The sequence below is a fragment of the Tursiops truncatus genome, chromosome 10 (assembly GCF_011762595.2).
Source record: "Tursiops truncatus isolate mTurTru1 chromosome 10, mTurTru1.mat.Y, whole genome shotgun sequence".
NCBI lineage: Eukaryota > Metazoa > Chordata > Mammalia > Artiodactyla > Delphinidae > Tursiops > Tursiops truncatus.
This window is the reverse complement of record NC_047043.1, coordinates 39,057,074-39,085,067: the sequence shown is the minus strand read 5'-3', so window position 1 is coordinate 39,085,067 and position 27,994 is coordinate 39,057,074. Positions and strand designations below refer to the sequence as shown.

At 40.5% G+C, this 27,994-nt stretch overlaps 1 protein-coding gene across 3 annotated transcripts in view; it reads right to left on the bottom strand.

Annotated features, from left to right (window-relative positions):
* NUDT3 (nudix hydrolase 3) overlaps window positions 1-27,994 on the bottom strand; it is a 101,580-nt gene that overhangs the window by 58,606 nt on the left and 14,980 nt on the right. The window contains exon 2 of one of the 3 annotated variants that reach the window (XM_019944058.3): window positions 7,552-7,632. The exons of 1 other annotated variant lie outside the window; for it this stretch is intronic. In XM_019944058.3, the coding sequence (XP_019799617.1) occupies window positions 7,552-7,632 (81 nt within the window). Of the gene's footprint in view, window positions 1-7,551; window positions 7,633-18,233; window positions 18,256-27,994 lie in introns of those variants that run through there. One more of the 3 variants, XM_073810840.1, reaches the window with a different exon arrangement.

Sequence of the window (27,994 nt, the reverse complement as noted above, 5' to 3'; positions counted from 1 at the left end):
ATGTAAATGTACTGCCTATTCAAAAGTAAATTTAACTTAAGAGCTCATTAAACATTATAAATGACCAAATGAAGAACAATTCTGAATCTTCTACGAACCACATTTTTTTTTCACATCTTTATTGGAGTATAAATGCTTTACAACGTTGTGTTAGTTTCTGCTGTATAACAAAGTGAATCAGCTATATGTATACATATATCCCCATATCCCCTCCCTCCCACCCTCCCTATCCCATCCCTCTAGGTTGTCACAAAACACGGAGCTGATCTCCCTGTGCTATGCAGCAGCTTCCCACTAGCCATCCATTTTACATTTGGTAGTGTATATATGTCAGTGCTCTCTCTCACTTCATCCCAGCTTCTTCTCCCCACCGCCCCCCAACCCCGTGCCCTCAAGTCCATTCTCTACATCTGCGTCTTTATTCCTGCCCTGCTACTAGGTTCATCAGTACCGCTTTTTATAATTCCATATATATGCGTTAGCATATGGTATTTGTTTTTCTCTTCCTGACTTACTTCACTCGGTATGACAGACTCTGGGTCCAACCACCTCACTACAAATAACTCAATTTCATTCCATTTTATGGCCGAGTAATATTCCATTGTATATAGGTACCACATCTTCTTTATCCATTCATCTGTTGATAGACATTTGGGTTGCTTCCATGTCCTGGCTATTGTAAATAGTGCTGCAGTGAACACTGTGGTACATGATTCTTTTTGAATTATGGTTTTCTCAGGGTATACGCCCAGTAGTGGGATTGCTGGGTCATATGGTAGCTCTATTTTTAGTTTTTTAAGGAACGTCCATACTGTTCTCCATAGTGGCTGTATCAATTTACATTCCCACCAACAGTGCAGGAGGGTTCCCTTTCCTCCACAACCCTCTCCAGCATTTATTGTTTGTAGATTTTTTGATGATGGCCATTCTGACTGGTGTGAGGTGATACCTCATTGTGGTACAAACCACATTTAAAGGCATTATCATATGTTCAAATTCCCTACATATGATAATTTGCTCTATAATGCATCTTAAAATGTAATGTCAGGAAAAGTCTATTTCTATATTAACTTGTATGTGTTCTTTTATCAGACATTAAAAAGCCATTACTCCTATCATCTTTTCTTCTTTCTTTTTAGCTAATGCATGGGAGAACTAGATTTAGCAGACAACTGTTCATTCTTGGAACATCTCTTCCACAGATCTTTCTTAATTTTTAGCTGATCTGTTTCATATATTTTTTATTTATTATTTTTTTAATTTTTTTGGCCACACCACAGGGCATGCAGGATCTTAGTTCCCCAACCAGGGATCAAACCCACGCCCTCTGCAGCGGAAGCGCAGAGTCTTAACCGCTGGACTGCCGGGGAAGTCCCTGTTTCATATATTTTTAATGCAAGCTCTCTCAAATCTTTTTCTTAAAGTAAAGAATATCAAAATTATAAATTAGGGCTTCCCTGGTGGCGCAGTGGTTGAGAGTCCACCTGCCGATGCAGGGGACACGGGTTCGTGCCCTGGTCCAGGAAGATTCCACATGCCGCGGAGAGGCTGGGCCCGGGAGCCATGGCTGCTGAGCCTGCGCATCCGGAGCCTGGGCTCCGCAACGGGAGAGGCCACAACAGTGAGAGGCCCACATACCACAAAAAAATAAAAAATAAATAAATAAATAAATTAACCTTGACAGTCTTTTTTTCAACCACCAAAAGGCCAAGTCAATAATTACTCTACCCTACTCTGGAAAAGCATCACTTCTGAACATATTTTTGCAGTGCCTCTAAAACTTTAACAATTTGATGCTAAATTCGTCTCTCAATTATACTTCAAAGCATTTGGAGAATGAAATGGCCTCACAACACCCACCCAATGAAGTATGCAGAAAACAAAGCCTTTTTACCCATGAAATTATAATGAATTATAAACTGTTATTTAAAACAGACCACTCTAAAAGGAAAATTTTTAAGAGAATACTTTTAAGTTACTACAGTCTTAAAAAAATTGCTTTTAAAAAAACAGCTTTTTAAAAAAATTGAGGTGAAGTACATATAACAAAATTAACCATTTTAAAGTGAATAATTAGGTGGAATTTAGTACATTTACAATGCTGTGAAACCACCACCTCTAGCTCCAAAACACTCTTGTCACCCCAAAATAAAACCTCATAACCATTAAACAGTTAGTTACTCCTCATTCCAGACCCCAGACCTCCAGCCCCTGGTAACCATCAATCTGTTTTCTGCACGTATGGATTTGCCTATTTTGCATATTTCATATAAATGGAATCATACAACATGTGATCAAAGGGTCTGGCTTCATTTACTCAGCATGTTTCTGAGGTTCATCCACAATGTAGCATGTATCAGTACTTCATTCCTTTTTATGGCTAATAACAGTCCATTTTATGCATATATTACAATTGTTTTATCTATTCATTTATTGATGGACATTTGGTTGTTTCTACCTTTGGCTATCATGAATAGTGTTGAACACTGTATACAAATATTTGAATACCTGTTTTCAATTGTTTTCCATATATATCCAGGAGTGGAATTGCAGGATCAAACATAATTCTGTTTAACTTTCAAGAACCACCAAACTATTTCCATAGCGACTGAACCGTTTTACTTTCACATCAACAGCATACAGGTATCCAATTTCTCCACATCCTAAGACTTGTTATTTTCCACTTTCTTAAAGTGGGTGTGAGGTGGTAAAATTAGTTTTAAGAATGTCCTAGGGCTTCCCTGGTGGCGCAGTGGTTGAGAGTCCGCCTGCTGATGCAGGGGACACAGGTTCGTGTCCCGGTCCGGGAAGATCCCACATACCGCAGAGCGGCTGGGCCCATGAGCCATGGCCGCTGAGCCTGTGCGTCCGGAGCCTGTGCTCCGCAACGGGAGAGGCCACAACAGTGAGAGGCCCGCCTACCGCAAAAAAAAAAAAAAAAAAAAAAGAATGTCCTAATAATTACTTAACTTCTGAAGGAAGGTAGAATGCCTGACCAGTAAGAATGGTAAATAGTAAACTCTTATTCCCCCCTTAACCCCAAGAAAAACCTCAACTAACTAGACTCTTTCTCCCAGAAAGTAAAAATTTACCGGATATCAGGAGAATGAGAAGACAAGGCACAGACTGGGAGATAACACTTGCAAAAGACATATCCAATAAAGAACTTATCCAAAATATACAAAGAACTCTTAAAACTCACAATAAGAGGTCTTCCCTGGTGGCGCAGTGGTTGAGAGTCCGCCTGCCGATGCAGGGGATGCGCGAATGCCCTGGTCGGGGAAGATCCCACATGCAGCGGAGCGGCTGGGCCCGTGAGCCGTGGCCGCTGAGCCTGCGCGTCGGGAGCCTGTGCTCCGCAACGGGAGAGGTCACAACAGTGAGAGGCCCACGTACAGCAAAAAAAAAACACCAAAAACCAAAAAACCTCACAATAAGAAAATGACCAACCTAATTAAAAAACAGGTAAAAGACCTGAACAGTCACCTCACCAAAGAAGATATACAGATGGTAAATAAACATATGAAAAGATGCTCAACCTCATTTGGCATTAGGGAATTGCAAATTAAAAAAAAAAAAAAAAAAAAAAGGCGATACCGTTACACACCTATTAGAATGGCCAAAATCCAGAACACGAAAACACCAAAGGCTGGTAAGAATGCAGAGCAACAGGAATTCTCATTCACTGCTGGTGGGAATGTAAATTGTACAGCTACTTTGGAAGACAGTTTGGTGGTTTCTTACAAAACTAAACATACTCTTACCAAAGGGTTCAGCAATCATGCTCCTTTGTGTTTACCCAAAGGAGTTGAAAACTTGTGTCCATACAAAAACCTATACACAAACATTTATAGCAGCTTTATTCATGATTACCAAAACTTGGAAGCAACCAGGTGTCCTTCAGCAGGTTAATGGATAAATATCCAGACAACGGAATATTATTCAGCGCTAACTATTAAGCCATGAAAAGACATGGAGGAACCTTAAATGCATACTACTAAAGGAAAGAAGCCAATCTGAAAAAGCTACATACTGTATGATTCCAACTATGACATTTTAGAAAAGGCAAAACTATGGAGACGGTAAAAAAGATCAGTGGCTACCAGGGACTACAGGAAGGGAGAGATGAATAGGCAGAGCATGGAACATTTTTAGGGCAGTGAAACTATTCTGTATGATACTCTAATGACAGACACATGTCATTACACATTTGTCAAAATCCACAGGATGTACATACAACACCAAAAGTGAATCCTAATATAAACTATGAACTTTGGGTGATAATGACATATCAATGTGGAATCACTGATCATAACACACGCATCACTCTGGTGGGTGATGTTGATAGTGGGGAAGGTTATAAGTGCGTGGGGGCAGAGGACATATATGAGTACTCTGTACTTTCCACTCAGTTTTGCTGTGAACCTAAAATTGCTCTAGAAAATAAAGTCTATTAAAAAAAAAAGTATTAGGGACTTCCCTGGTGGTCCAGTGGTTAAGACTCTGTGCTTCCACTGCAGGGGGCACGGGTGTGATCCCTGGTTGGGGAACCAAGACCCCACATGCTGTGCGGTGTGGCCAAAAAAAAAAAAGTATTAAAATATTTTTTTTAAAGGTATTGAATATATTTTTAAAAGTTATTGCTGGATTCCTTTAAAGGACTAGTAAAGGCTCAATCTGAACTCACAGGATTATTAGTAACAGTTGTAACTAACATTTTTATAGCAATTTAGAATGTCCCAAGTGCTATGCATGTAAATATAATCTAACTTAATTCTCACAATGACCCTAGGAATGAGATGATGTTAGTGGACATATTTCTATTTTACACTTGAAGAAACTGTGGTTTCAAGAGGGTACAAACCTGAAGTACACACATGACTACAGTAATCAAGACGGTGTGGTACTGGCACAAAAACAGAAATACAGATCAATGTAACAGGATAGAAAGCCCAGAGATAAACCCACGAATATATGGTCACCTTACCTTTGACAAAGGAGGCAAGAATATACAATGGAGAAAAGGAAGCCTCTTCAATAAATGGTGCTGGGAAAACTGGACAGCTACATGTAAAAGAATGAAATCAGAACACTATCTAACACCATACACAAAAATAAACTCCAGATGGATTAAAGACCTAAATGTAAGACCAGATACTATAGAACTCTTAGAGGAAAAACACTCTTTGACACAAACTACAGCAAGATCTTTTTTGACCCACCTCCTAGAGTAATGAAAATAAAACCAAAAATAAACAAATGGGACCTAATGAAACTTACAAGCTTTTGCACAGCAAAGAAAACCATAAACAGGATGAAAAGACAGCCCTCAGAATGGGAGAAAATATTTGCAAATGAAGCAACTGACAAAGGATAAAACTCCAAAATATACAAACAGCTCATGGAGCTCAACATCAAAAAAACAAACAATTCAACTAAAAAATGGGCGGAAGAACTAAATAGACATTTCACCAAAGAAGATATACAGATGGTCAAGAGGCACATGAAAAGATGCTCAACATCACTAATTATTAGAGAAATGCAAATCAAAACTACAATGAGGTATCACCTCATACAGGGCAGAATGGCCATCATCAAAAAATCTACAAACAATAAGTGCTGGAGAGGGTGTGGAGAAAAGGGAACCCTTCTGCACTGTTAGTGGGAATGTAAATTGATACAGCCACTATGGGGGTTCCTTAATAAACTAAAAATAGAACTACCATATGACCATAGTATATGCCACAACTGGGCATATACCCTGAGAAAACCATAATTCAAAAGGACACATGTGGGCTTCCCTGGTGGCACAGTGGTTGAGAGTCCGCCTGCTGATGCAGGGGACATGGGTTTGTACCCCGGTCCGGGAAGATCCCACATGCCGCGGAGCGGCTGGGCCCGTGAGCCATGGCCGCTGAGCCTGTGTGTCCGGAGCCTGTGCTCCGCAACGGGAGAGGCCACAGCAGTAAGAGGCCCGCATACGGCCAAAAAAAAAAAAAAAGGACACGTACCCCAGTGTTCATTGCAGCACTATTCACAATAGTCAGGACATGGAAACAACTTAAATGTCCAATGACAGATGAATGGATAAAGAAGATGTGATACATATATACAATGGAATATTACTCAGCCATAAAAAGGAACGAAATTGGGTCATTTGTAGAGATGTGGATGGACCCAGAGTCTGTCATACAGAGTGAAGTAAGCCAGAAAGAGAAAAGCAAATATCGTCTATTAACTCATATATGTGGAATCTAGAAAAATGGTACAGATGAACCTATTTGTGGGGCAGGAATAGAAACGCAGACGTAGAGAACAGACATGTGGACACGGCGGGGGAAGGGGAGGGTGGGCCGAATTGGGAGATTAGGTTTGACATAAATACACTGCCATGTGTAAAATACATAGCTAGTGGGAACCTGCTGTATAGCACAGGGAGCTCAGCTCAGTGCTATGTTATGACCTAGATGGCGGCGGAGCGGGGGAGGTCCAAGAGGGAGGGGATATAGGTATACATATAGCTGATTCACTTCATTGTACAGCAGAAACTAACACAACATTGTAAAGCAATTTTACTCCAATTAAAAAAATTAAAAATTAAAAAAACAAACAAAAAACATGTTCTTTCCTCCACACCCGACTCCATTTGACGGCTGTAGCACTATCCATTAGCTAACACTCGTGAGAGTCCTGGGAGTCTGCAGCTGAATAAAGGGCAAATAACACTTGTTGCAGCTTCAGTTCTACAGCAAGTGGTTTAAATTTGCAAAACATGCTCAGCATATACAGTAACAATCACAACACTCAAAGCTAGCAAGAATATCATCTTCCTCTCCACTTTTCTGGGTAACCAAAAGCCAACAGATGTTTATAACTGGTTTATGATCTGTGAGGCTGTATTATACACTAGCAGGCGTGCCAAGGTTCCTTCGGTTCCAAGCCAGCAGAGCTTGGGAGTCCTCCAGATTCACACACTCACCTCAAGAAGGATAAGGGGTTACTTAGGTCCCTTTGCAAGTTAACAAGTACTGGCTTTTAGTCACTTCCACTAGAGGAAGGTAGCTATGCAAAATATATTAGCAGAAGTGACAAACAAGGGAAATAAAAACACAAAGGGCAGACTTAACTCCTCATTCACCTGCAGCATTGATAAATAACTGAATTTTTATCCTAGCCCATTAAAAGGAGGGAGGGAAGCAGGCTTCTCATTTAAGGGTAGGTAGCAAACTCAGCAGCTGTGGGAGATTAGGGAGTCTTGGCAGTGGGAAGTGGGCCCAAAATAGACGTATTAAACACCACTAGGTGAGAGTTCCGATCAGCACATATTTTTAGTAATTGCACATGTATAACTTTCACATGTCCAGTTCAAAATTAGTCTAGCTATCAGTCTCTTGAAATGCCAGAAAAATGATTCCTACTCCACAGGCATCCTCACAAAGGAAAAAATCATGTAGTCAAAGCCCAGCACTGATTCTGCCGCTGCGCTGGATGGAACCTTGTAACCCATCTTGACAGTTACAACTGTCACTCCCACCATTCACCTTTACTCACCCTGCACCCCTGCCTCCAGTCAAAAGGAACTTCCTCTACCCTCCATGCTTGATTTGTGGGTGGGGGTGATGGTGTGGCAGCCTAGGGAAAGCAGGAAGAAGATAAATGTGGCAGAGACTCCTGGTTGTCTCCCAATATCTGTTCCCAGCTTCATCCTTGGGAAGCTACACAAGGAATCCATTTGCTAACTAACCAGATTGAGTTAAGTTCTCAAACTTGACCACACTTTGTTTCAGGTCACAAATTTCTCTGCTGGTATTTTCTACTGCTGTCAAATTACAATATTACGAAGACTGTTTTTATCTACCTCTGTTGGACATCAAGAAACATGTTTAGATGATTGTAAAAAGTCAGAAAACAAGACTGGCATAGGAAATTGTAATAGCTCTTAAGTTGTCCTTATTGTCAGTCACTGCAAATATAACTAAATTTAAATGAACTAAGGTTTTGCTCTCACATAGAAGCTCAAGCCTTTTGTTCTCTAGCACTGAAAAGACTCCTGCATCATTTTCAATGTTTCCAACAAGAGTTTAACCTGTTGTTTCCCTTCTGGAGAAGCTTTTTTAAAAATGCTTATATTTTTAAATATGTATTTTTACTAACAACAATTTTGAAATTGATGACAGCACCTAAATCTAAACAACAAAAAAATCAATATGTAAATCCTACCCATCCTTTGAGATACTATCAAAACAAATGATTATCATGTCACAACCTATAATAGATCATTGAATCTATTATAGTTGAATACAGGATAGAGAAGAAACACTAGTATAAAAATGTAAGTTTACAAGGAACATAAATATATTTATGTAAATTTCTTTCAAAATTATTTCTACGAGATCTGTAAGTTGCATTCAACGGATCAAAATCTGTATGTGACATGAATATGTCCCCATACTTCAAAAGCTAATAGCAAAAGAAAAAATATAATGATGAGTAATATCTCCATCTTGACTTTTTACTAGTGGGAATTAAAGGTTACTCACACCTTCAATGTTATATACTGAAAGATACTGTACTTGCAAAAAGCATCCTGAAATCTCTCATTTTTCATCAGTTAGAAATAAAATTATTCTAAAATAATGAAATAAACTAGTAGTTTAATTTAATGGTAAAAATTCCAAACTTCATGTTAGCAACTTTTGTCTGTTTTGTAAACCATAATGCACAGCTACATCTCACTGTGCGTTTTAATATGCATTAAGTACTAAACAATTTACCTGTTGACAAATCACTTCTCTTATGTGATTATTTTAAACTATGTGAATGAGAAAGGTAGAAATATATATTGACATTCACTGATTCATTCAAAAACTATCTCTTGGGAATGTGTATTTGTCTTGTCTAGGCACTGGGCTACACTGGTAAGCAAGACAGAGGAGACTGCTGCTGTCGCGGACTCAGTGTTAAGGGAGGGAGCCATGTAAAGGGGAAATATGGTAATATTAGACAGTGATAGGTGCTAGGAAGAAGATGAAAGAGCATGATGTGACAGTGTGTGACTTGGAGAGCTATGTTAAAGAGAGCCAGGGAAGACCTCTCTGAGAAAAACCAATAAATTGATCTAAAGTGATTCATCTTTTACTTAAAATCATTTGTTTATCACATGCCACCCCAGGATGGTGAAGAGATTTTTTAAAAATTTCTACAGACGATTACAGCTAGCCATGAGCTGAGCAGGGGCCAAGAGGGTCTTCTCAGGAACCGTAAGCAGCACAAGCAGCTAGCTGGTAGAGACTCCAGAGACAGGAGACTAATCCTGACTTCTCCCTAAAAGGACTAACACAAGTGCCTCTGCTAAGACATGTAATACTCATAATCTTGGAGACAAAGCCAAGATTTCCTAGAGGCAGTTTATTATAAGTCTATTACCTGAAAGATTAAAAAGAAAGGAAATTGTTGAATAAGACCCTGAAACAATATTTAGAAAGTGTTACATTTTTTTCTGGTTTATTTTAAAGAATTGATGACTCCTCAAAGAACATGGCAAGTGTTACTCAAAGTCCAAAGAAAATGTTTCTGACTACTTGCACCTGTCCATAAGGACAGACTTTGCTTTGCTGCCTTCCTGGCCCCATTCTACAAGACATCTTCGGGATGTTCTCTGAACCCAAACATGACCATATCCTTTGCTCTGAAGAGGGTTAAGAGAGCACAGTTCCAATTCAGCTTAGTTCTTTGGCCTCAGTGTGAGAAACCATGCTGTCACGTAACCTGGAGAAAGGTACAGAATTTGAAGTTTAAGGAGTTGGTAAGATGGTGAAACTGGCTGCCTTCCTTCTTCCTGTGCTTGGTCTTCACACTGTGATACCACCAACCATCCTTCAAGTTCAGGATCCTTCAGCCATCCTAGATTCAAGTCAGAAACCTAGGAGTCACCAGAGTCAACTTCTCCCTCTCCTTGACCTCTCATATCCGACCTGTTACCAATTCTGGGATCTTCCTCTCTACATCTCTGAAATCTGTCCACTTCTCTCAGCTCCTCTGCCACTAACCTGATTCAAGGCATTTACCTGAACAGAATTACTATAGTGACTGCCTAACTCGTCTCCCAATATATGTACTCTCCCCGCTCCAGTCTACTCACTCTCTGCAGTCCAAATTATCTTTCAAAACAAAAATCAAGTTTCCCACCTACTCCTGCTCTTATTAAAACCCTTCAAATGCCTTCCATTACTTTTAAAATCACAACTATAATCAGATGAAACAAGATTGACCAAGTACTGATGAAAGCTAGATGATAAGTACGCTGAGTGTCTCTCTTCTGTGTATGTTTGAAATTTTCCACAATAAAAAGTTTAAAAATAATGAACAACCAAAAAAACAAAGAAAGACCATGGCTGACAAGGATTCCATGGTCTGGTCCCACCTACCTCACTTCATGCTTGTACTCTGCACCTCTGCAGCACTGGCCTAATTTCATTCTTCAACTGCTCTAAGCTCCTTCTTACTACAGAGTGTTTGCACATGCTGTTCCCTCTATCTGGAACGCTTTCATTAACTCCTACTCAGAGATCAGGGCAGCCTCCCTGAGACACCCCTGCCCACTATGTCCATATCAAGGTCTTTTGTCAAATGGTGCTATTAATTGATGTTCCTTTTTCCTAGACAATGTCACCTCAGTTTGTGAGCAAATATTTCTGAATGTGGTTAACTGTAAACTTCATAAGAGCAGAGTCTGTATTTTTGCTTATCAGTGAATACTAAGCATTTAGCACAGGACCTGGAAGAGAGCCAGCACTTTAAAAGTGGTTGTTGAATGATTACTATCTAAGACTACCAAGGGAATCGCTTTCAAATTTTTATAACAAAACACATTCTAAATTTATAAAAAATTATTTGTTATTTTGGTCTCAGTTTCCCTCAAGTTGCTACAGAGAAATCGTTCTTATTTATTCCCTTTGGAGAGTCTTTCCTTTGAGATATTGGAGTACTCAACATTCCTGTGATGGAAGTATCATGATTACCAACCAAAAATAACCACACAAATCCACACCCTGGTCTTGTCTCACTCTTCTTCATAGTTGCTTCTCCTCCTCCCTCACCCAAATCAACATCAAAGGACTAGAAGACACTTGCAGATAAATTCCCTAACAGACCCCAGAAACTTCCTTTCAGTTCCTGCTCCAGATGGCTGGCAAGCAGATATCCCTTAGGGATGCTTCAGCAGAGGCCCCAGGACTTCGCTCCGTTCTGCTTCCCTTGTGATTACCACTAACACTCCTTCTGCAATATATTCCAGGCATCATCACAGGGCCATTTACTTTGTATCATGTGGTAAATTGACATTAAAAGGGCTTATCTTTTCATTTTATCAAAACTTCTAGGAGACAGGCATAAAACAGAAGCTAGAAACTAAATCTGATTTAAATGATTTTATTTTATCATGTTAACATTCAGTGTAACAATTCATGTAACTAGAGAGTGACATCCTGAACATTAATTCAATATTTCTTAGAACTACAGGGCCATTAAGACCCTAAGAAATAAATGGCCAGCAAGGAGACTAAATTTATCAAAATATCTTCTAGACAAAAAAGCACATGAAGCATCTGGCACAGGCTTCATGAATTAATTCAGACATCATTAATCCAAATTTATAATTGAGGAACCAAGTAAAAATTTAACTTTAGTCTATCTATGACCTATGAAGTAAATCAACAGTAGAGTCAAAAAAAAAAATGTGAACATCCTCAAGTACTTGTTCATATGAAAATAATCCGTGTTAACTACAAATCACTCTTGTCAGGTAAGGCTAAACAGGGAGGACCCCCCCTCCCACCCCGCTGACAGGGAACACTCTAATGCTATGTAAATATGTATCTGTGAATCAAGAAAGCTCCACAATATGTTGTTCAAACTGCTAACTGGCATTATTACTGGTAGATAAATCTGAATTAAGAAGGTTCTTTAAAAAAAAAAAAAGAGGTCCCATTATACTTTTAAATCATATTTTTGAACACAAAATTGGCTTCTAACACCAGAGCAGGAAAGTAAGCAAATTTTAGAATTCCTCTTAAGGAATTTCTTTGAGGCAACCATTCTTCATAAATTAAGTAATTACCAGGACATCCCTGGAGGTCCAGTGGTTAAGACTCCGCGCTTCCACTACAGGGGGCATGGGTTCAATCCCTGGTCAGGGGACTAAGATCCTGCATGCTGCACGGCACAGCTAAATAAATAATTACTAAAATTATAAGAATAAGACTGTCTACTCAAAAGCTGAATAAGGGTACTTAAAGACCTTCATGCATTTTTAAAAACTTTTTTGCCAAGTTCAGTAAATAAAAAAAGTTTAACAGAAATTATCTGTTTATCTAGAAAGGAGAGTTAAGACTGCTTTATCATTTGCTAATTATAAAACCAGTGCTAGAGGAGAAACCTTCTGAAAACTAGATCATTCTCTTCCTGCAGGTAAGGCTGCATTTCAATTTTAGACAGATGGAGCCCATCTTTAAGGAAAGACTTAATAGCCTATTACAGTGTTTATTTGCTGATTGTCACTGGTGTCAGATGTTTGCCCTTGTATTTAACTAACTCCCCCTGCTATCATTAGTCCCATTCTGGTGTTTACTGGATGTTGAGTAACCTGCTTACATATACCAGACCACTTATTAAGTAATCCCTCTTCTGTGGCTCTTCCTCTGGTAGTTACTAGAAGACTTAGGTATCCTGTACTGCCAATTAATTGTATGCATGGTGGCACTGACCAAATGTTTAAGTAAGCCATTCAGTGTGTCTACACCAGCCTCAAGTATCAGAGCCCTTGAGAAGGCTGTTCATGTCTATCACTCCACAGAGCTAACTTCTTTAGTAGAGAACTTGGTGTCAAATTCATTGTATCAATACAATTTGCCTGCCATATCTTAAAATGTGTATAGACATTTTTTTTTAATCAGTCTTCTATTTCTTTGTCTGTCAGCATAATGCCTATGGGTGGAATTAGATGACAGCTTCCAGTTCTGAACTCCCAGGGAACCAGGGAAAAGCTTTGCCTGTACACATGATTCTTCTGGTAAAGTTTGAGCTTTTTTTTTTTTATTGGAGTATAGTTGCTTTACAATATTGTGTTAGTTTACACTGTACAGCAAAGTGAATCAGCTATACGTATACATATATCCCCTCTTGTTTTTTTAAATTATTTTATTTTATTTATTTTTGGCTGCGTTGGGTCTTTGTTGCTGCATGCGGGCTTTCTCTAGTTGCGGTGAGCAGGGGCTACTCTTTGTTACAGTACACGGGCTTCTCATTGCAGTGGCTTCTCTTGTTGCAGAGCACAGGCTCTAGGCACGTGGGCTTCAGTAGTTGTGGCTCACGGGCTCTAGCGCACAGGGTCAGTAGTTGTGGCGCATGGGCTTAGTTGCTCCGCGGCATGTGGGATCTTCCTGGACCAGGGCTCGAACCCATGACCCCTGCATTGGCAGGTGGATTCTTAACCACTGCACCACCAGAGAAGTCCCTATATCCCCTCTTTTTTGGATTTCCCTCTCATTTAGTTCACTACAGAGCACTGAGTAGACTTCCCTGTGGTATACAGTAGTTCTCATTAGTTATCTATTTTATACCTAGTACGTCTGCGTCTAGGTCTGTGTCTCTATTTCTGCTTTGTAAATAAGATCGTCTACACCAATTTTTTCAGATTCCACATATATGCGTTAATATACAATATTTGTTTTTCTCTTTCTGTGAAGTCTGAGCTTTAACCCCAGCCAGCTTCAGAATTACTCAGTCCAAAATATAGTGCCAATTCTGCAGAAAGGGCTGTGATCTTCCTGAGCACAACCAAGACAATTATCATTATCAAGAAGCTCCTAGATCATCAATCCAGAATGCAAAAGAAACAGGTTAATAAGGACACTAGAACTCAACCTACAACAATGTAACAGCTGGGGCAGGCAGGGAAACAACTGCAACAGTAAGCTGATCAGCCTGATCACTTCAGCAGGGATAGCCAGCTCTTTCCTAGCATGGTCACTGTGCTACCTTTAAGAGGTGACACCAACCAAGACGAGATCCATAAATCCTGGTCTCAGCCAGACAGTAAAATTCTCTCCAAATAAGAAAAAAGGGGGCTTCCCTGGTGGCGCAGTGGTTGAGAGTCCGCCTGCCGATACAGGGGACACGGGTTCGTGCCCCGGTCCGGGAAGATCCCACATGCCGCGGAGCGGCTCGGCCCGTGAGCCATGGCCGCTGAGCCTGCGCATCCGGAGCCTGTGCTTGCAACGGGAGAGGCCACAGGAGTGAGAGGTCCGCGTACCGCAAAAAAAAAAAAAAAAAAAAAAGAAAAAAGGGGTAATCATCTATGTATTGTCTTTTCAAACTTACATATGAAATAACACCAGTCTACAACATCATTTTTAAACACAAAAAAACCGTGAAATATATGACATGCTAAGGATCAAGAGCAAAGAAAGAACTGCAAAAGCATGGAAGAGGCAGCACTGGTTTTTGTTTATTTTGCTGCTTCTCCTAAAGTTAACTGTTTAAAGGCTTTGACTTTGATTATACACTTTAATAATGAACCTAAATTTGGATTTCATTCAAAAGAGTAAATATTAAGCAACATACTTTCAAATGCATAAAAAATCATTGATTAGGCGAAGTCCTTAAACAGTTCTAGGAATGGATGACTTGACAAAAATGTGAGTTATGAATCTGTTTGCATTTCTTCCTTCATTAGGAATCATTTGGGGGAGTTCCCGGTGGTCTAGTGGTTAGTATTCGGCGCTTTCACTGCCGTGTCCTGGGTTCGATCCCTGGTCAGGAACTGAGATCCCACAAACTGCGGGGCATGGCCAAAAAAAAAAAAAAGAAATCATTTGGCCACTGGTTTTACAGATCTGCGTTTTATATCAAAGTTAATAAACACATTTATGGACTTCCCTGGTGGTCCAGTGATTAAGACTCCGTGCACCGGGAGCCCGGGTTCCATCCCTGGTCAGGGAACTAGATCCTGCATCCTGCAACTAAAGATCCCGCGTGCCACCAACGAAGATCTTGCACACAGCAACGAAGATCCTGCAAGCAGCAACTAAGACCCAGCGCAGCCAAATACATATTTAAATATTTTTTAAAAAGTTAATAAACATATTTTATATAACTGATGGTTGTGTTCATTACTGTTATTAGCATATAAAACAGACCTGATTAATCAACTGTTTTTACCCTTTTGATTTCCTATTAATAAATTTTTCTAACATTTTTATACATTACCTATAAAAAAACCTGTAAGTTATAATATGACCATTAAAACAAGGATAATTCTAGGGTAAAACCTGACTGTGAAAGCTAATCATTGGAGCACATATAAAACATTGCACCCTAATCAGACAGTACACTTAAAAATATTCCTTGACACGGAGGATAAGATGTTATAAATTTAAATAAACTTAAAGAAATTTAAGGGCTTCCCATGTAGCACAGTGGATAAGAATCCGCCTGCCAATGCAGGGGACATGGGTTCAAGCCCTGGTCCGGAAAGATCCCACATGCTGCGGAGCAACTAAGCCCCGTGCACCACAACTACTGAGCCTGCACTCTAGAGCCTGAGAGCCACAACTATTGAGCCTGCAATCTAGAGCCCGCGAGCCACAACTACTGAAGCCTGTGCGCCTAGAGCCTGTGCTCCGCAACAAGAGAAGCCACTGCAATGAGAAGCCTGCGCACCACGATGAAGACCCAACGCAGCCAAAAATAAAATAAATTAAAAAAAAAATAAATTTAAGTATACCTCATTTAGTGAGAACCTTGAACCAAAATGGGAAGTTCTGTAATGGTTAATCCTAGAATTCACTTGAGATAACCAGATGTGAAACTCACAAGTAGGCTAATTTGTTGCTATATTACATTACCCCAGACTGTCCTTTTGCAGCTTCTTTGCCATTTTCACAGCTGTATTTGACATTGTGTATTACCCTTAATTGCCCCACCCTCAATCTCTTGGTTTTTGTTTTGCTGAGAATATAGAACACCCACATGTTTCCATCTCTACATTCACCTACCCACCTACATCCACGCCCACATACCCTGCCTCTCCTTCTGGTACTACAGAGGCACTATCTGTGCTCCAGGTGAAAATCAAACCCTCCACCTGTGCATTAGATCTTCTCTCTGCCCTACTTAAGGACATTGCTCCAACAATTCTCCCCCCCTCTTCTGCACCATAACATTTTACCTTTCTCCCAGATCAAATCATTTCCATCATCATAAAACATGCTTTAATTTCTCCCTTAAGAAAAAACAAAACCCTCTCGACTCTACATCCCCCGTCTATCTACTGCTCCTCTTTATAGCAAAGTTATTCAATAAAATTGTCTACAATAACCGATGTATATTCTCCTTTACCCATTCTCTCCTGAACCCACCACAAACAGAATTTCATTCCCTTATCAAGGTCACCAATTAATGACCTCCAATGGTCAACTCTCAATCTTCATCCCACTTGACGCATCAGTAGCCTTGTCATGGTGACATTCACTCTGCGTTGAATCAATCTTTCCTTGGCTTCCAAGACACATACTCTTCTGGTTTTGTTGCCCCCTTGCGTGCTACTCTTTCTTTAACTCCTTGCCTCTAAATCATGCAGTGCTGAGGGACTTGGTCCTCAAGTTGTCTTCTCTTCTATACCTACACTCTCTTTGTGATCTTGTCCAGGCTTGTGACTTAAAATACCACTGACAGGCTGACAACTTCCAAATTTATATCTCTAACCCATACTTCTCCCCTGAACACCAATTTCTATGTACAGCTATTTCTCCCCATCCCAAACCTGCTCCTTCAGTAGTCTTCTCCATCCCAGGAAATGGCAGCTCCACCCTTCCAGTTACTTTGGTCAAAAACCTTAGGGCCATCCTTGACCCAACTCCCATTTCACACTCAACCAATTAACAAAATCTCACCTTCAAATATAATCCAATTGTGACCTCATACCACCTCCTCTGCCAGCATCCTGATCTAAGCAATCCTTAGCTCTTACTTTGATTAAAGTAGCAGCTCCCTAACTGGTCTCTCTGCTCCCATCATTGCCCCTTTGCTGACATAGGCTATTCTCAACACAGAAAGAAGGGAAACCCCTTTTAAACTCAGATCATGGGCTTCCCTGGTGGCGCAGTGGTTGAGAGTCCGCCTGCCGATGCAGGGGACACGGGTTCGTGCCCCGGTCCGGGAAGATCCCACATGCCGCGGAGCGGCTGGGCCCGTGAGCCATGGCCGCTGAGCCTGCGTGTCCGAAGCCTGTGCTCCGCGACGGGAGAGGCCACAACAGTGAGAGGCCCGTGTACCACAAAAAAAAAAAAAAAAAAAAAAAAAACTCAGATCATATCCTTCTTCTGCTCAAAACCCTCTAATGACTCCCCATCTCACTCCAGATCCACATCCTCATATTTCACTGCCAAAGTCCTTACAAAGACTCTGATTAAATGAGATTATATCTTGTAAAGCTCCTAACACAGTACCAGGCAAAAAAGCACTTGACTAATAACAATGCCCTTCCTCCCATCAGAGTTTCACATCCGGCTGCAGTTATAGTCACTTAGTGCAGCAGTTCTCAAAGACTCCTGAAGGGCCACAGGCCTCTGAGGGGCCGGTACTATTTTCATATTAATACTAAGATGTTATCTGCCTTTTCCACTCTTATTCTCTCAGGTGTATACAGTGGAGTTTTCCAGAGGCTACATGCCATCACTCTGACAACTAATGGAATGTGTGCTTGTATAGTCTTGTGTTATCTGGAATTTTCTAAGATAACAGGTTTAGGGTACAAATACGTTTTTCAGAGATTAACTCAGTTTCATCTCAGTTCTGCACTCTTACCAGCTATCATCACTTACACATGCTATTCCTATAAACTGAATATTGTCTAATATACATATCGATAACTTCAATTCTGAAGCTTTGCTTATGCCTACACAAAAACACAAGCAGTACATTTTGTTTTATTTTGCAATGTTTTTAAATTTTTTAAACTTTTCTAAATTTTAAAATTTTATCTAAAACTGCTATTTTAACATTTTATGCCTGTAACAACATTTTATTCCCAAATAAAAGAAAATGTGTCTATAATAACTTTTTTAGATTTAAAAATGAATTGTTTCCTTAAAAAAGGAAGGTTAGAAGACATGATTTCTCAAACCACAGCTGTACCATCCACGTCAAAAGATGATGAAAAAGATGAAACTGACCATAGCAGGGAGTTGTCTGATTCATGAAAGAGGAGTCTATGCCAAGAAAACTGGATGAAACTGAAATAAGAAACAAAAATATGATGGCTTGATGATGTTAATTATTTACCTTATTGTGTCTTACGCAATGACATTTTCTAATATTATTACTGAGGTACCATTCTGAGGCTAATCATTTCAAAGTTTTTTTTGTTTTGTTTGTTTGTTTTACTGCTATTTATTTATTTTAGATTTTTTGATGTGGACCACTTTAAAAGTCTTTATTGAATTTGTTACAATATTGCTACTGTTTTATGTTTTTTGGTTTTTTGGCCCCAAGGCATGTGGGACCTTAGCTCTCTGACCAGGGATTGAACCTGCACCCCCTACACTGGAAGGCAGAGTCTTAACCACTGGACTGCCAGGGAAGTCCCTCAAAGTTTTTTAAAAAATAATATTTTATACACAGTGATTAAGCAGGATTTATTCCAAGGATGCAAGGATAGTTCAACGTCTGCATATCGATAAATGCAATACATCACATTAACAAAATGAAGGATAAAAATTTATATAATCATCTCAATAGATGCAGAAAAAGCTTCTGACAAAATTCAACATCATTTATGATAAAAACGCTCAATGAGGGGCTTCCCTGGTGGCGCAGTGGTTGAGAGTCCACCTGCTGAGGCAGGGGACACAGCTTCGTGCCCCGGTCCGGGAAGATTCCACGTGCCGTGGAGCAGCTGGGCCCGTGAGCCATGGCTGCTGAGCCTGTGCATCCGGAGCCTGTGCTCTGCAACGTGAGAGGCCACAACAGTGAGAGGCCTGCATACCGCAAAAAAAAAAAAAAAAAAAAAAAAGCTCAACTTAGTGGGTATAGAGGAAACATACCTCAACATAATAAAGGACACATATGACAAACTCACAGGTAACATCATACTGAAGGCCAAAAAACTGAAAGCTTTTATTTTAAGATCAGAAACAAGACAAGGATGCCTACTCTCACCACTTATTTTCAACATAGTACTGGGAATCCTAGCCAGAGCAATTAGGCAAGAAAAAGAAATAAAAAGCATCCAAGTCGGAAAGGAAGAAGAAAAACTGTCACTATTTGCAGATGACATGACCTTACAGAACACTCTATCCACCAAAGTTAAACAAATTCAGTAAAGTTGTAGGGTCCAAAATCAATATATAAAAATCAGTTGCATTTCTATACACTAACAATGAACTATCAGAAAGAGAAATTAAGAAAAAAATCCCATTTATGACTGCATCAAAAAGAATAAAATACCTAGGAATAATTTAACTAAGGAGATAAAAACTATAAGAAACTGAAGAAGGGCTTCTCTGGTGGCACAGTGGTTAAGAATCCGCCTGCTGATGCAGGGAATATGGGTTCAAGCCCTAGTCCAGGAAGATCCCACATGCCACGGAGCAACTAAGCCTGTGCACAACTACTGAACCTGCGCTCTAGAGCCTGTGAGCCACAACTACTGAGTCTGTGTGCCACAACTACTGAAGCCCACACACCTAGAACCCATGCTCTGCAACAAGAGAAGCCACTGCAATGAGAAGGCTGTACACCACAATAAAGACTAGCCCCCATTCACCACAACTAGAGAAAGCCTGAGTGCAGCAATGAAGAACCAATGCAGCCAAAAAAAAAAAAAGAAAGAAACTGAAGAAGACCCAAATAAATGGACAGTTATTCCATGCTCAAGGATTAGAAGAATATTGTTAAAATGTCCATATTACCCAAAGCAATCTACAGATTCAATGCAATGCCTATTAAAATTCCAATGGCACTTTTCACAGCAATAGAAAACAACAATCCTAAAATGTGTATGAAACCACAAAAGACTCCAAATAGCCAAAGCAATCTTGAGAAAGAAGAACAAAGCTGGAGGCATCATGCTTCCAGTTTCAAACTATATTACAAAGCTATAGTAATCAAAAGAATATGGTACTGGCATCAAAACAGACACAGATCAACAGGAAAGAATACAAAGTACAGAAATAAACCCCTGCATTTATGGCCAATTAATGACAAAGGAGCCAAGAATATACAATGGGGTAAGGATAGTCTCTTCAATAAATGGTGTTGAGAAAACTGGACAGCCACATGCAAAAGAATAAAACTGGGCTACCATCTTACCCCATACACAAAAATCAACTCAAAATGGATTAAAGATTTGAACATAAGATCTGAAACCATAAAACTCCTAGAAGAAAACATAGGGGGTAGCTCCTTCGCATCAATCTTAGTGATGATTTTTTAGATTAGATACCAAAAATAAAGGCAACAAATGCAAAAATAAACAAATGGGACTATATCAAACTAAAAAGCTTCTGCACAGCAAAAGAAATCATCAACAAAATGAAAAGGTGATCTATTCAATGGGAGAAAATACTTGTAAATCATGTATCTGGGGACTTCCCTGGTGGTCCAATGGTTAAGACTCCACGCTCCCAATGCAGCGGGCCCAGGTTCAATCCCTGGTCAGGGAACTAGGTCCCCCATGCTACAACTAAGACCCAGTGCAGCCAAATAAATATTTTTAAAAAATCATATATCTGATAAGGGGTAATATCCAAAATATATAAAGAAGTCATACAACTCAACAGCAATAAAAGATCTGATTTTAAAAACAAGAAGAGGAACTAAATAAACATTTTTTTCAAGGTGACATCCAAATGGCCAACAGGTACGTGAAAAGGTGCTAATCATCAAGAAAACATCACTAATCACTAATTATCAGGGAAATGCAAGTCAAAACCACAATGAGATATCAGTTCAGACCTGTCAGAATGGCTGTCATTAAAAAGACAAGAGATAACAAGTACTGGATATGGAGAAAAGGGAACTTTGTGCACTGCTGGTGGGAATGTAAATTGGTTTAACCACTATGGAAAACAGTATGGAGGTTCCTCAAAAAATTAAAGATAGAACTACCATATGACCCAACAATCCCATTTCTGGGTATATCTCCCACGCAAACAAAATCACTATCTTGAGAGATACCTGCACACCCGTGTTCAATGCAGCATTATTTACAATGGCCAAGACATAGAAACAAACTAAGAGTCCATGAATGGATGAACGAGAAAAAAAAATGTGATACACACCCCCACACACAATGCAATATTATTCAGCCATTAAAAGGAAACCCTGCTCTTTGTAACACTGATGGAACCTCAGGGAATTATGCTTTGTGAAATAAGACAGAGAGAGACAAATACTGTATGATCTCGATTATAGGTGAAATCTAAAAAAACTGAACTCATAAAAACAGAGAACAGATTGGTGGCTGACAAAGGTGGGGGTGGGGTGGTGTGCCCATGGTCAAAAGGTACAAACTTTCGGATTTTGGGGGGTTTTTTTTGCCACGCTGCATGGCTTGTGGGATCTCGGTTCACCGACCAGGGATTGAACCCAGACCACAGCAGTGAAAGCTACCAGGGAACTACGTGGCTAACCAGTAGGCAACAGGGAACTCCCCAAACTTTCAGTTTTAAGAGAAATATCAATAAGTTCTAGGGATGTAATGTACAGGATGGTGACTACAGTTAACAATATTGTATTATATATTTGAAAGTTTCTAAGAGAGTAAATCTTAAAAGTGCTCATCACAAGAAAAAACATGTTACAGTGCAGAAACCAGAAAGACTTCACCTTAACCAAGCAATCAAGGTTAATATCACCAGTAGTAAGACACACTGACATCATGTACCCTTTTTTTTTATGGTGGTTTTGTCTTTTATTGATTTATTTTTATTTATTTATTTATTTTTGGCTGTGTTGGGTCTTCATTGCTGCGCACAGACTTTCTCTAGTTGCAGCGAGCGGGGGCTACTCTTCGCTGCGGTGCACGGGCTTTTCCTTGCAGTGGCCTCTCTTGTTGCAGAGCATGGGCTCTAGGCGCGCGGGCTTCAGTAGTTGTGGCCTGTGGGCTCAGTAGTTGTGGCACACTGGCTTAGTTGCTCTGCAGCATGTGGGATCTTCCCAGACCAGGGATCGAACCCATGTCCCCCGCATTGGCAGGTGGATTCTTAACCACTGTGCCATCAGGGAAGTCCCCATCATGTACCCTTTGATATGATGCAATGACAAGGGCACATCACTTCTGTGATATTATTGCCAAAAATGCATGACCTCAATCTAATCATGAGAAACCACCATTAGACACAAGTTAAGGAACATTCTGCAAAATAACTCACTACATACTCTGTGTGAGACTCAATTTTCTTCAGATACTTATATTGAAAGATTCTGAATGCAGTAATGAAAACCCAGCTATCTTCAATTAATTCAGACATTAAAGAGATTTGTAAAACCTGTAAAATACCACCACTCTTTTCACTAATCTCACATTTGCTTCTTATTAATGAGCACTAGGGGAAGAGGGTGGTAAACGGAGGGTGGTAATTCTTTAAGATGGTTGGTTGCCATATTCCAAAAAAATGTGTACTTCATGAGACTGGAGAAAGATAAGCCAATAATTATTAAAGTTGCCAAATATTATCTTCTTTTGTGATTTAACAATGTCATTTACAACAAGAGTGGAACATTTAAGTAAATTTTTCATCCACTCAATGGGTACATAAACATTAAAATGTGTATGCAGAGTTCAGATTATAAAAAATGTTTATTATACAGGAAAAAACAGATTATAAAATTGTATTTAAATAAATCACAAAGTTATAAAAACTAAAAAACCATAATGATTAAAGAAAAGAATTTCCTCCTTATGTTTTAGAAGAAATTATTTGGAGGTTGAATGGTATTTATCCGCACAACAACTGTGGGCCTACTATGTGAAGAGCACCATGGAGAATAAACTATGAGAGACACATTAGAACTCTGGTAATTTATAATCTAGTGGGCTCAAAAGAGGGGGTGTTTTTCCCACATTTGCTACAGTGAGTGTGAAATATCTTTATAATGGAAGAAAACTAATAAAACTGCCTTCAAAAATATTTCGCTTTAGTATTCAAAATATGCCCAAAAAATCCATGTTTCTGATAAATTCAACTTCTTCCCACAATACACACATGCTACCTCTGGATGCATGATCAGCTGCAGCTAAGGGTGACAATGAGCAACAGATGCTGCTGAAGTTGGTACAGATTATGCTCCTATAATTGTATCACAGCCTCTCATTCCACCTGCTTTGTTGTGTTTTGTTTTGAATGCTAGTGTGGGGAGTCAGTTTTAGAAACATATCTTTATTCAAATTTCTCCATTCCACTCATTTAACTCCTTTTGTGGATCTGTCAAAAGAAATTTATATTCTTTCTACCTCTGTACATTATTTTACCAGAAATATCACAGTAGACGGGTATGAACACCCTTCTGGTTTCAGGTCCCTTATCTCCCTGAAGTGACTAGAAAGACCATGTCTTAGTTTACTTCTACAAATTTAAAGATTCTATAAACTTAGGTCCTACCTCCTTCCATATAAAGCCCTTTCAAAGTAAACCCACACAGCTCCATTTATGCATTAAGTCCTTTCTTTCCCAGTTCCTATATGTTTGGATCACAGTCCACACCGAAGTCTATCTTTGTGCAGCTGTGTTAGGCTGTCATGATCAGGATCTGACTTTTTTTATGCCTGCACAATTTGCATTAATGTAATGACAACAAAATTCTACTCACCCTTCAATACCCAGATTTACTTCTTTCCCGCTGTTTCCAACTTCCCAATTCAGCACTAGTCACTCCTCTGTAGCCTAAAGCCTTCGGGAAAGGGTTTTCTTACAATACTTACAACTATCTGTTGACCATTGTGATTCAGGCCTTAGTAACAATGGCTAACAATTCCTGAGTGCTCAAGATGGACCGGGAGGCACTTTATCTATCTTTCTTCACTCGGGTTTCATAGCAACTATAGGAATTAGGCACGACTTATTCCCATTTCACAGATGAAAAAACTGACTCTAAGCCTCCCACTCTTCTGATCTTACACGATACTCCCAAATCAGTCCCAGACCTTGGAACATCTCCACTGTTCCCCTTCCCCTCTCCAGCTCCTATGTGAAAAGGGATAAGGAAACATACAAAAGTTAAACACCATCAACTCTATCCTCTTTTGAGCCCAATAGATTATAAGTTACCAGAGTTCTACAAGTGTCTCTCCTGCTCATAGTTTACCCTCCATGGTGCTCTATACACAGTAGGCCCACAACTGTTTCTAAGGATACATACCATTCAACCCCCAACCTTAGAAACTATCATTTCAATCCCAACCAAACCACTGCAACTCTGCCAGACTTCTTGCCTCTCAAATTCCTATCACCAGACCACTTCCAGTAAATATACTTCACTTCTCTTTCTCAGAAGGATGGGGTCATCTGGAAGGAGTTTTCTCAAATTCGCATCAGTATAATTCAGGCTCTAGGTTTGTTTCCTTTTTTCTTTTCTTTTTCTTTTCCTTTATTTATTTGGCCGCACTGGGTCTTTTTAGTTGAGGCACATGGGATCTTTGTTGCTGAGTGGAGGATCTTTAGCTGCGGCATGCGGGATCTTTACTTGCAGCATGCAAACTCTTAATTGCAGCACGCGGGATCTAGTTCCCTGACCAGGGATCAAGCCCAGGCCCCCTGCATTGGGAGTCCAGAGTCTTAGCCACTGGACCACCAGGGAGGTCCCTAGGTTTTTTTTCTTTTATCCACCCTCCAGTCTCAGTAGAAAGTGCATTTCTTTCCTAAAACCTGTCCTAATCAACCCAAATCTATGAGTCCATCTTACCATTTTACTGGAACAGCTTTCGAGAGCCATCGTTCATTCCATTACTCCATCTCACGTTCACACTATTTGACTGCTCTAGGTCTGACACTATCGTCCACCATTCCCTTCTGAAATGTTCTCCTCCCTCTCTGGCTGCTATGGGGCCCCAAGCTCAGGCCCTGCCCTCAGCTTTTCTCCTTGTGCATTTTCTCTTATGTTAACTCTCCATTCTCCCCACCTAAGTCCCTGACACTCAACTCTCTACCCATAGTCTTGACTTCTCACTCCTCTAATCCCACAACATCAGTTCACTGCATTACTTCCAATTTGACATGACAAAAACCAAAGTCTCATCTTCTCTCCAAAACCAACCTCTCTTCTAAATTTCCATTTTTCCTGTCACCCAGGATCAAAATTTTAAAGTCATCTTTAACCAAAACCCCCTTCAGGGATTTCCCTGGTGGCCCAGTGGTTGAGAATCTGCCTTCCAATGCAGGGCACACAGGTTCGATCCCTGATCGGGGAACTAGGATCCCACATGCCACGGGGCAACTAAGCCCACTTGCCTCAACTACTAAGACCGTGCGCCACAACCAGAGAGCCTGTACGCTCTGGAGCCCGCACACCACAGCGAAGGATCCCGCATGCCGCAGCTAGGACCTGACACAGCCAATAATAAATAAATATTAAAAACAAAAACAAACCCCCCTTCATCTTTAACATACCATCCTTCACTAAATCTGTCCATTCCTTTGATTGCAACTCCTCCTACTTCAGTCCTTCACTTCATTCCCCTGCTGCTATGGCTCTCAATTCTAGCACAGAGTAGCATTCTCCCAACAGTTCCTTGTGGTGAAAAGCCCAGCGTTTATCCTACATTCCAATCTCAAGCCTTTCCACAACAACCCTTTGAAGGACAATTATGGTTCCCCACTGTGGGATCAAACCAAAGTCCTCATCCTCTGAAATCAAGGTTCTACACCATAAACCTCCCCCTTCACCCTGCCACACCACTAGCCCCACCCCAGGCTCAGGAGCTCAGTCTCGAGCATGCAACAAGCTCATTCCCAACCCCAATCATAGTGAGCCCCCTTCTCCTAACATACCCTTTCCCCTCCTTCCTATCTATCTAAATTCCATCCATTTCTTAAAGCCCAAGATTGACTCTTTCAGTATTTTGCCTCCAACCTGATGTACCTCCAAAACACAGCTCTTTTTTTTTTTGGAGGTACCTCGCAGCTTGTGGGATCTTAGTTCCCCAACCAGGGATTGAACCTGGGCCCCAGCAGTGAAAGCGCCAAGTCCTAACCACTAGACCACCAGGGAATTTCCTACATATTTTTCTATTTGCTCCAAGTACTGTTAAGTTTTGCCTTTTCAATTTTTCTATCTGACCCCACACAAGACCCACAGTAGCCACATGTTCAACTGTACTGAAATGGCTAAAGGAAATTTAATTCATCAGTTTAGAAAAGTATCTTCCTGGAGACTAGGGAACATGTCCACAGTTTTAAAAATCATCACTGCACCTAGAATAGTGCTTTGTATAAAGTAAGGACTCAATAAATTCTTGTTAACCAATATAGAACTTGGTTACGATGTGCATTTTAAGAAGCATCCTACAGGGCTTCCCTGGTGGCGCAGTGGTTAAGAATCCTCCTGCCAATGCAGGGGACACAGGTTTGAGCCCTGGTCTGGGAAGATCCCACATGCTGCAAAGCAACTGGACCCGTGTGCCACAACTACTGAGCCTGCACTCTAGAGCCCACGACCCACAACTACTGAAGCCCACGCGCCCTAGAGCCCGTGCTCCACAAGAGAAGCCATGGCAATGAGAAGCCCGCATACCACAACAAAGAATAGCCCCAGCTCACTGCAGCTAGAGAAAGCCCGTGCGCAGCAATGAAGACCCAACGCAGCTGCAAATAAATAAATTTATTAAAAAATAAAAAAGAAGCATCCTACAGTTTTCATAAGCTTGCATTTTTAAAATTCATTTTTTATCTGAACCTTGACACCCATAAGTTTTAAAATATTAAAAATTCACACATTCTCATGGGGCTTCCCTGGTGGCACAGTGGTTGAGAGTCTGCCTGCCGACTGGACACGGGTTTGTGCCCCGGTCCGGGAAGATCCCACATGCCGCGGAGCGGCTGGGCCCGTGAGCCATGGCCACTGAGTCTGCGCGTCTGGAGCCTGTGCTCTGCAGCGGGAGAGGCCACAACAGTGAGAGGCCCGCGTACCGCAAAAAAAAAAAAAAAAAAATCACACATTCCCGAATATTCTATAGGTCAACTCTAAAAAGAGAAACCATAAGCATCAAGGGTAGGAGGGTATGATGCTGGTAAGCGTTTCATAAAAATATCAGTTCAGGTCAGTGTTAGTTACATTTGCTCTAATTTGACTGGATTATTTTTTGGCCATTTAAATTTTACAAACTTTAGCATGAAAAAATTTTTACCACAAAAAAGGGAGGGGGGATGTTAAAGTCTGCTCCATAAATAAAACGGAAAAGCTCTCCCAGAAAAATAAATAAATGAAAATTCTGACTCAAGACACAGACATCTGTCTGGTACACTGGATTAGTAAGGAGGTTACCTTAAAAAACGACCCAGGGGGTATATTAGACAGGGTTCTTGGGTTGCTAGAACAGAAACCAAGTCTGGCTGTCTGTAGCCAAAAGGAATGTAGTGGAAGAAACATCAAAGGCTCAGAAAACTGGAGTGGCAGGGACTATAGGGCCAGGTTTGGAAGATGGGCCCATACCACGGGCACTCCAGGGCTGGCAGCAAGAGGCACAGCCTGGGTCTACAACACAGACATCTGGTCAGCATACAGCCATTGCCCTCCACTCGCCCTCCAGTAGCCTCCTCAGAACCCAGCCTCCAAGCACTGAGCAGCCAACTAGTGGAGCCTGAATCCTATACCCACACAGGCCCATCAGAGAAGGGAGCTAGCACACCGGCCCATTTGGTTTCTGGGGTGGTAAGTGGGCTCTTCTTCCTCTCCAAGAGGGGCTTTCTCCAAAAAGCAGAGAATGCTCTGAGGAAGG